At 41.4% G+C, this 9,979-nt stretch overlaps 1 protein-coding gene across 1 annotated transcript in view; it reads left to right on the top strand.

The window, feature by feature from the left end:
• The window catches only part of SPTAN1 (spectrin, alpha, non-erythrocytic 1), a gene marked incomplete at its 5' end in the record, with an annotated part of 25,102 nt that overhangs the window by 8,131 nt on the left and 6,992 nt on the right, over window positions 1-9,979 (top strand). The window contains 19 exons of the mRNA XM_009999007.1: window positions 42-141; window positions 274-471; window positions 582-728; window positions 1,054-1,157; window positions 1,292-1,454; window positions 1,922-1,936; window positions 3,641-3,772; window positions 4,110-4,247; window positions 4,642-4,746; window positions 4,976-5,184; window positions 6,051-6,171; window positions 6,316-6,437; window positions 6,980-7,112; window positions 7,541-7,639; window positions 7,932-8,091; window positions 8,320-8,396; window positions 8,552-8,761; window positions 9,011-9,307; window positions 9,765-9,877. Of these exons, the coding sequence (XP_009997309.1) occupies window positions 42-141; window positions 274-471; window positions 582-728; window positions 1,054-1,157; window positions 1,292-1,454; window positions 1,922-1,936; window positions 3,641-3,772; window positions 4,110-4,247; window positions 4,642-4,746; window positions 4,976-5,184; window positions 6,051-6,171; window positions 6,316-6,437; window positions 6,980-7,112; window positions 7,541-7,639; window positions 7,932-8,091; window positions 8,320-8,396; window positions 8,552-8,761; window positions 9,011-9,307; window positions 9,765-9,877 (2,643 nt within the window). The remainder of the gene's footprint in view (window positions 1-41; window positions 142-273; window positions 472-581; window positions 729-1,053; window positions 1,158-1,291; window positions 1,455-1,921; window positions 1,937-3,640; window positions 3,773-4,109; window positions 4,248-4,641; window positions 4,747-4,975; window positions 5,185-6,050; window positions 6,172-6,315; window positions 6,438-6,979; window positions 7,113-7,540; window positions 7,640-7,931; window positions 8,092-8,319; window positions 8,397-8,551; window positions 8,762-9,010; window positions 9,308-9,764; window positions 9,878-9,979) is intronic.

The raw sequence follows: 9,979 nt of genomic DNA, 5'->3' as shown, positions 1-9,979 counted from the left end.
GGAAAGAGGGAAAAATAATCTCTATTGATGTGTGTTCACAGGGACCTTATGTCTTGGATCAATGGAATCCGGGGCCTGGTCTCCTCAGATGAACTTGCAAAGGATGTGACCGGAGCTGAAGCTTTATTGGAAAGACACCAGGTGTGTGCAAGATAAATGTGCATAATAAACATCAACAAATGCTTCTTTTTGTGACACTTCCCATTTAGAGTTCCAAAAATAGATCAGTTTCAGCTCTGCCATCTATTTAACAACACCCTCTGTGCCTTGCAGGAGCACCGCACTGAAATAGATGCAAGGGCTGGCACTTTTCAGGCCTTTGAACAGTTTGGACAACAGCTTCTGGCTCATGGACATTATGCCAGCCCAGAGATCAAGGAGAAACTGGATATTCTAGATCAGGAACGGACAGACCTGGAGAAGGCCTGGGTCCAGCGCAGGATGATGCTGGACCAATGCCTAGAACTACAGGTGCTCTGCTGCTTTTTTAAAAAGAATCCCTCTTTGCATAAAAAAAAACCCCAAGAAAAGTGGTGCCCTTGGTCTGTCTTTCTCATGCTCTGGAGTTTTTTTCTCTCTAGCTGTTTCATCGGGACTGTGAACAAGCTGAGAACTGGATGGCTGCCCGAGAGGCCTTCCTGAACACAGAAGATAAAGGAGACTCCTTGGACAGTGTGGAGGCACTCATCAAGAAACATGAAGATTTTGATAAGGCAATCAATGTCCAGGTGAGGAGTGTTGCTTTTTGCTTTGTTTCTTACAACAGGAAAAGGTGTCTTTTCAGTTTCTTGTCACAGAAAGCCACCTGCTTTTATTGAGATCATAGTGCTGGAGCTTACAGTCCAAAATATATTTTTTTTCCTACATGCCACAGGTGAAAGATGTTCTGAAATTGAACTCTCCAGTCCTGTAGAAGATGGACTTCCTTTGTAGAGTAACATTTACAATCATGTTTATTTAAAGAAGAAAAAAAGTCTTTCTCCATTCCAGGCCCTGCTCATCATTTGACTTTAAGGAGGCACAGTCCTAATTTATGACTTCTGTTTTTAACAGGAAGAGAAAATTGCTGTCTTACAGTCTTTTGCTGACCAGTTGATCTCTGCTGATCATTATGCCAAAGGAGTCATTGCAACCAGAAGGAATGAGGTTCTGGATAGGTGAGTTTTGCCCTGAGATGGGATGCAGACACTGGCTGAAAAGGAAATGCTCTCTGGCAACATCCTGTAGCTGTTAAGAGGGAAAGTGTCTGCTGTCCCAGCTTTTCATTCAACAGGTCCTGAATTGCATGCAGGTGGCTTCGGCTGAAAGCTCAAATGATTGAAAAGAGATCAAAGCTGGGAGAGTCTCAGACACTCCAGCAGTTCAGTCGGGATGTGGATGAAATAGAAGCTTGGATCAGTGAAAAGCTCCAGACTGCAAGTGATGAGTCATACAAGGATCCCACAAATATCCAGGTGAATATGATTCTCAGATGAAAACTCCAAATTTTAAACTTTTCAAACTCTGGTTTGAAAAAACATGCTCAGGAATTCTTGTTCGGTGATAACAGAATAATATATGATGTTGGACATGTTCTGCCTTTTAACAAGGAGAAAATGGAAGTTACATTATGCATGAAAGGAGACCCAAAATAGAACTCACTTGGTAATTATTGATGCATATAATTAATAAGAGATGTGGAATCTGCAGCACCAAGTTTCCTGAAGAAACCTCTGAGTAGCTATTCTGTCCTTCTCCCAGCATTTAGATAATAAGGATATGGAATTCTTGGGTCACATCTCTGTCTTATATTCTAAAATGTGAAGTCTCATTTATTTTTCAATATTAAGAAATAATGAATTAAAGTTACCTCTTATGTTTTAATACTGGTTTATGAAGTAGTATGAATGCACTGAACTACTTCTCTCAATCTGTTTTATAGCTTTCCAAACTGCTGGTAAGTAGTTTGGACTAGCCCTGGTATGTAAATTTGTTTCCTTTGTATAGCTTCTGTGTGAGCACAAGGTCTGGTTGCAGTCTGTGGCTCCATCCATCAGCTCATGCAATCTCTTTGTTTTCTATTAGTTCTTGACCTACATCCAGGTACAGCTGTTGATCTTCACGTTATGGGTGTGGCTTTTTTTGTTCATGCCTATCCAGCATCATTTATTCTTACCTATTAATTTTGCAGGTGTTCTGCATGATCTGTTTGATTTGTGGTGCGTTAGTGATGTGGTTCTGGGGTTTTTTAGGAGTTAGTCAATGGGGAAAAAAAAGGGTTTCTTTGGAAAAAATGGGGTTTGGCAATTGGGCCTGTCATCCTCCTGTGCAGATCTTCAGCAGTGAGGATTGAACACATGAGAGGATGGCAGCTCTGTGAGCTTGTGCTTGTGGAACCAAATGCTGGAGATGGAGGATTCAATAAAATGACAGAGCTAGATGGCTCAGTTCTTGCAGCAGAGGAGGGAGCAATGTAGAAGGAGCACTCCAGGAAAAAATACGTAGCAGATGGAAAGCTGGCAGGACTTCTAAGACTCCCAAGAAGTGGAGTAAAATGAGGATATATGGAAAGAGAAGACAGAACAAAGGAAGGGGAAGCTAGCTAGAGTAAGAATGAAAAGATTTGTTGTTTGTCACTTTAGGCTGTGGTACATTAAATTTTTAATTTTTGGTTTTTTTAGTTGAAGAAATTTGAATTTTATATTAAATGAAAAAAAGGTTTGTCTGGGATTTGTTGTAATGGTCATTATATGGAGATATGCAATTGGCAATTCCATTTTAATTGATTTGTACATGTTGGTAAATCGATCTTTGAAGGATAAGTTTATAATCCCAGCATTCAGGATAAGCAGTTCATGCAGAATTTCTCATGCCAGCACTGCAGTATTTTCCATCTTTTATTTTTAACCTAACATTTCCTTTCATTCCATTCTCTCAGGGCATTGTATCCCTATGTCCAATGTCACTAGCATTTCCAGTTAATACTTGTAAATTCTGTCTTGTCATTTTTGTGCTATTGTTATCTCCCTGGTGGGTGGATGGATGGTGTATATATGAAAGAGAACTTCAAACTCCCTCCTACGCCAAGGCTCCTGTTGTTCTCATGGTGCTTTCAACTCAGTAGAGAAATTATTTGTAAAAACCCAATTATTTCTATAGAGGTTTGTTAATTCTTTAATATATAATGTGGCCATGTGTGACTTCAACTAATACTAAAATTGTGTAGAAAGCAGAATCTGTAGTAGTGATTTCTCCTCATTAGAAAGGGAAATAGAAATTTGTGAAGTTCCTGTAGCATTAGAAAGGATGATCTGCTGTGCTGCTGCTTTTCAAAGTTGATGGCATTGGAAATGAGAAAACTTTACCTGAGTAACAGCTGACCTTAATGCAAGGAACATTGCATGAGCACCTGTAACATGCAGAAGGTGTTGCCTGAGCTACATCTGTCAGCTCACTGCCAGTTCTGCTTGGCCAAAGCTTGAGGGTTGCTCAGAGTTACTGTTTGAGTAAGCGCAAAGTATTCTGACAGTGAGAGCAAGCTGTTAGATCAGGCTATATACAAACCTCCCCATGCCAACAACTCTTGTGCTGTCTCTGCTCATGAGAACAATTCAGGAGCCTTTTGTCCAGTCTGTAACAGGTTGGGGTTTGTTGTGTTCAGAGCAAGCACCAGAAGCACCAGGCCTTTGAAGCTGAGCTCCACGCCAACGCAGACCGGATCCGCGGGGTCATCGACATGGGGAACTCGCTGATTGAAAGAGGAGCCTGTGCTGGCAGTGAGGATGCTGTGAAGGTAGGAGCAGCAAGCCTGAGCAGATTTGCTTAAAGTGTTTGGATAACTGGGGGGAGAAGAGTATCCCTCAAGTCTTGTTTTATAGCAGCTTTTCTATTGTAACTACGCAGTAGAAATCAGGGTAAACATTCTGTTTTGTTCTCGAGGGTGAGAAGTTTTCTGGTCCCATGATTGGGATGGAAAAGTTGAACTGGGTTAATGCTGGGCAGCATGAAATAGTGACTGTGTATTTTGCATCTCTGGAATCAGCAGCCAAACTTGCACCATATTCTAGTTTTGCATTTATCAGAACTCATGTTTTCAGTTTGTAGCTTTGATCTTTTCCATTTCATAACAGGCACGTCTGGCTGCCCTGGCTGACCAGTGGCAATTCCTGGTACAGAAATCAGCAGAGAAGAGTCAGAAGCTGAAAGAAGCCAATAAGCAACAGAATTTCAATACTGGAATCAAGGACTTTGATTTCTGGCTTTCAGAGGTAACTGGGGATTGGGGATTGTTTACTTGCAAGCCCCATTTTTTTTTTTTTTTTTTTTCTTTTTTTTCTTTTAATTCCCTTTTCTCATGTAAGATTTTGTGGAGCACAGTCCACCTTTGAGCAAGTCTGGATTTACTTTTTTTAAAATCTTCATTATTCCTGAAAAACTTGTGGATGTTTTTATGTTATTTATAAACAATAATGTGAGCAGCAGCATCATATTTTGCATAGAATCTGTTAAGCATTAAATGGGTGGTGAGGGAAAGGTTTATCCTCACTGTAGAAAATTGAGAAGATAATTGATTTGCACAGTTCTTTTAAAGAAAGTATAATTTCAAGGGTTTTATGAAAATACAACTTGTTCTCCATCCCCTTTTCCCTTCCCTACCCCCAGGTGGAGGCTTTGTTGGCATCTGAAGATTATGGGAAGGACTTGGCATCAGTTAATAACCTTCTGAAGAAACACCAGTTACTGGAAGCTGATATATCTGCTCATGAGGTATTGCTTTCTCTTTCAGTTTGGGAAGATAAATCACAATAATCAGCAAATCCACAGATACCATTTCAGCACGTGCTGCAGTCCCAGACTTGTTGAAACATGTTTTTGTAATAAAACCTGGTGACTCTGCAAAGCAGCCAGACAAGGATTTTTACACTGACATAATAAATGCAGAGATGAGATCCAAGCAATTCACACACTTTTTTCCCCCTCCCAAACATGTTTCCAGGATCGTCTGAAGGACCTGAACAGCCAGGCTGACAGTTTGATGACCAGCAGTGCTTTTGATACATCCCAAGTCAAGGACAAACGTGAGACCATCAACGGCCGTTTCCAGAGGATCAAGAGCATGGCAGCCGCGCGCCGGGCAAAGCTGAACGAGTCCCACCGCCTGCACCAGTTCTTCCGGGACATGGATGATGAGGAATCCTGGATCAAGTGTGTATTTGAAAGTTCTAGGCTCTGCTGGGGGGGCATGTGCTGACTCCCAGAATGCTAACAACATTCCCTGCTTGTGGCAAAGGAGTTGGAACTTGATGATCTTTAAGGTCCCTTCCACCTTAATGATTCTATGATTCCTAGCCTGTTCTGTGGTTTTATACCTTTTCCACAAGGATGTGTCTCTACAAGAACTTCCCTTCTCTCCCTCCTTGAGGAATATTCAAAATGGCTTCAGCACAAGTCAGGGAGAGGCTGCTTATCTATGGTTTCCTTTGATCAAATCCAAGGAGGAAGGTTCTGTATTGGGAAAAGGAAATGCTGCTCAGACCTGGACCAGATAATTGAAATTTGACTCTAATCTTCCTGGGAAAGCTCCTGGCAAAAAATGCAAACCTTGCTTTCTCAGTTTTAAGTACCTTTTTTTTTGTTCTAACCAGCTGTACTAATTAATCAAATGCTCTTTCCATACTGGTGTCAGTATCTGGGAGGAGGGAAGTGACCCTGACATTCAAACTGGAGCCCTTTTTTTTTTTCATGCTTGTAAAATAAAATTAAGTTGGACACCAGCAGGTAACTATATGAAAGATCTGTCTTCTTAGCAAGAAAACAGGACAGATAAACTCTGTCCTTCAGAGAGAAATTATAGGTCCTCTGCTGCTTTTGTTCTTTCTTTCCCCCACACATAACCTTGAATGTGCTGCCAGGAGCTGCTGTTTGCTGATGACATGTACAGAGTTTCTTTCATCTAAGTTTTTTGTGCTGTGCAGAGCAATTCCTGATCTGTAATTTTATTTTACTTTTGTCAGGTTTGACCTGTAAAAATAATCTTCAACCTCTCTTTCTCTATTCTCTCTTGGATTTAGAGAGAAGAAGCTGTTGGTTAGCTCAGAGGATTATGGCAGAGACCTCACAGGTGTGCAGAACCTCAGGAAAAAGCACAAGCGCTTAGAAGCAGAATTAGCTGCCCATGAACCTGCCATCCAGGTACCTCTCCCTGATAGATTTCTCTGTAACCAACATCTTCCTTGTTGGTGACAAATATGGGAACCAGTAATAGGTTTGTTGGAATCCAAATAGGGCACATAAATGCATGTGCTTTGCCACCAACTGTGTTTCTCTGCTTTGCAGGGTGTTCTGGACACTGGTAAGAAGCTTTCAGATGATAACACAATTGGAAAGGAGGAGATACAGCAAAGACTGGCTCAGTTTGTGGATCACTGGAAAGAGTTAAAACAGCTGGCAGCTGCTAGGTGTGTGAGACATGGTTCTGTAAGATCCAATATTAATTAAAACAGTTACATAGACTCGTAATGACCAGATTTACTGAGTTTCAGGATTTTAGGGTTTGGGTTATTAGTAGTGTGATGTAATATCACATCAATGATGACAGGCTCTGGGAGACCATGGATAAGAGTTTTAGTGATACTATTCCTCAGTAGAAACACTTAATATATTTTTTTTGGCTGTGTTTAGCCTTTTATTGCACCAGTTGGAAACCACATACCTGAAATGACCTGGTCTTATCCACTACCAGGATGTTTTTCTGAATAGAAACTGTTGGGAGAAAATTATTCATTTCAGACCTTCAGTAGCTGCAGGATTTGTGTTCTAGTGAATTACTTGAGCTGTAGAGAGTGTTTGCTGCTGCTGGAGAAGTGGAGTGTGAATTATTGTGTCTTTAGGGCTCAGTCTGTACATTCTTGCTTTCTGCTGCTGCAGTTTGTTGTTACAGCTTATATCCAAGAGCCATAAAGCAACACTGGGCCTGATTTCTCTTTCTTTTCCCATACAGGGGGCAGCGTCTGGAGGAGTCTCTGGAGTACCAGCAGTTTGTGGCAAATGTTGAGGAAGAAGAAGCCTGGATCAATGAGAAGATGACACTGGTAGCCAGTGAGGATTATGGGGACACCCTTGCTGCTATCCAGGTATGGAGAAACTTGTCTCCTTATTGTTGGTTAGAGCTTAATTAACCTTTTCTTGAACTGTCTTTCCAATTTAGAGATTATCATTGGTTCCTTTTGAAGGCTTATATTGTAAAAAACATGAAGTGATTTTATAAAAACATCCTAAATACATTATTTCCTATAGAAAAGACTTGAAATTTGGTGTTGCTTTGCATCCCTTGGCCCTCTGATGGGCAGTCCTGGTTGAATCAAATAGCTGAAGTTACACTGGAAGTGAATATTGGTCTCCTTTTATCCACAGAAATAGCAGGTTGTGCCAACCAGCTAAGAGAAATAGTTTTTGTCAGAAAAATAATCATGCTAGCTGATCTATAACAGTCAATTCTTTAATTTTCTTTAATTACTGGTGAGAAATTATTCTTGCAATTTACTGTCTCTTGTGCCTGCAGGGCCTGCTGAAGAAGCATGAAGCATTTGAGACTGATTTCACTGTGCACAAAGACAGAGTGAATGATGTTTGTGCTAATGGGGAGGATCTTATCAAAAAGGTGAGCAGAAACTGGGTAGAAAAAAAGTCCCACGACTCCAGGACATTTTCATGTCAAAGTAAATTCCCCTTCTCTGAGGACTGATTTGTTGTCTGTTTGAAAGGAACTCTTAATTTTTTTTTTCTGCTGAATGAGCTGTTGGTGTTAACACCAATAGCTTTCAAAGCTATTACTTGGGCAGTGGTTTTACATGGAAAACAAAATCTTTCAAAGTCCTTGCTCTGCCACGAACTTCTGGGATGTCTTGGAAGACTTAAAATCATCTGGTATGCTTTTTTCTTCTGTCACATAGAACAATCACCACGTGGAGAGCATTACTGCAAAGATGAAGGGCCTGAAAGGCAAGGTGTCAGATCTGGAGAAAGCAGCAGCTCAGAGGAAAGCCAAACTGGATGAGAACTCTGCCTTCCTCCAGTTCAACTGGAAGGCAGATGTAGTGGAGTCCTGGATAGGTACGTTCTACAGTGGCGCACAGGACCCTGCCACAGAGAAGCTGAGATGCTCCTTCATTACAACAGATCTCAAATAGCTTCTCACTTGCTGTTGTAACCAGCAGACCTAAACACAAAATAATCAGCACTGATAAACCTGATTTATGCTTTGGAATGACCTAATTTGGAATAGAGGGAGCCTTGGAGATAGAGACTGACATTTTTACTGAATTTGTTTTCATTTTTCAGGTGAGAAGGAAAACAGTCTGAAGACAGATGATTATGGACGTGACCTGTCTTCTGTGCAAACACTGCTCACCAAACAGGTTAGTGATAATGCTGCTTTCACCCATGAGTGGTGGAGAGAACAGGTGAACACACAAGAATCTAGCTTTTTATATTTGAAATACATGCAGGGTATATTGGAATGGTTAAATAAAAATACAGTCTAAAATATTTCTTAATTCTTTTAATACTTTAGGAAACTTTTGATGCTGGACTTCAGGCTTTCCAGCAAGAGGGAATTGCAAACATCACTGCTCTGAAAGACCAGCTCCTTGCAGCCAAACATATCCAGTCCAGGGCCATTGAGGCTCGACACGCTTCCTTGATGAAGCGCTGGAATCAGCTGCTTGCCAACTCTGCTGCCAGGAAAAAGAAGCTCTTGGAGGCTCAGGAGCATTTCAGAAAGGTGAGTGACCAAACCATAGGGTCTGCAAAAATCTAATTGTTCTCTTTGAATAATACATACAGCACTTCCAAGTTTTGCAGCTAATTATGATGGAGAATCTGGAGAGTTGTCTTAAGAATTCTTGAGATGCTTGCAAGAAATAAGTAATAAAGGCAAATGACCAGTGGTGCCTGTTAATTCCAGATCAGCTCCTGTGGAATATCTGCATTTTTGCGTAACTGGGCACTTGGATTGTTTTCTCTTTCCCAGGTTGAGGATCTGTTCCTGACGTTTGCAAAGAAGGCATCTGCCTTCAACAGCTGGTTTGAGAATGCTGAGGAGGACCTGACGGATCCCGTGCGCTGCAACTCGCTGGAGGAGATCAAAGCCCTGCGAGAAGCTCACGACGCTTTTCGTTCTTCACTCAGTTCTGCCCAGGCTGATTTCAACCAGCTGGCAGAGCTGGATCGCCAGATCAAAAGCTTCCGTGTGGCCTCCAACCCCTACACTTGGTTTACCATGGAGGCTCTTGAGGAAACCTGGAGGAATCTGCAGAAAATTATCAAGGTGAGTCACCCAGAGAGAGCCTAGTTTGACTGTTCAGCTCCTTGCTGGATTCATCCTGCAAGCGAACTAGAACAAGAGTTTGTTGCTGTAGCAGAGATGCAAATACCACAAAATCTTGGGAGCAAAAAAAAAATGTCATTAGCCATAAACTTGTTTTCCTGGTTTTCCATTTGCAGTCTTTCAAAAGACAAAGCATATGTCCCTTCTCATCCTAACTCAGACATGTTTCATGTGTCATGCAGCAAAGTAACTGCTGCTTCCATTCCAGTTCTCCAGGCTTCATTAGGGATGTTCTATGTTGTCATCTTAGATCATTTGTCTAGATATCCAGGACACTGAGCACTCAGTCTTGTGTTGAGCTTCAGAACTCTGCAGCTCTTAGTTTCAAACAGAGAAATAATGGGATTGTCCTCATCCTGTAACAAAAACACAAAACCTGTTTTTGTTGGTTGCCCAGGAACGTGAACTGGAGCTGCAGAAGGAGCAGAGAAGGCAGGAAGAAAATGACAAATTGCGGCAGGAATTTGCTCAGCACGCAAATGCTTTTCATCAGTGGATTCAGGAGACCAGGTATGTTTTGTCTTCCCGAGGAGCTGCCCTTAGAATGTTCCTCAGCTAGTATCTGTATCCATCCTACATCTCTTTGGTCTGTCTAAGTTGTAAATGTCTCCT

The sequence above is a fragment of the Chaetura pelagica genome, unplaced genomic scaffold (assembly GCF_000747805.2).
Source record: "Chaetura pelagica isolate M959 unplaced genomic scaffold, ChaPel_1.0 scaffold405, whole genome shotgun sequence".
Lineage (NCBI taxonomy): Eukaryota > Metazoa > Chordata > Aves > Apodiformes > Apodidae > Chaetura > Chaetura pelagica.
The sequence above is the reverse complement of the archived record's forward strand: the minus strand, read 5'-3'. Positions and strand labels throughout refer to the sequence as shown.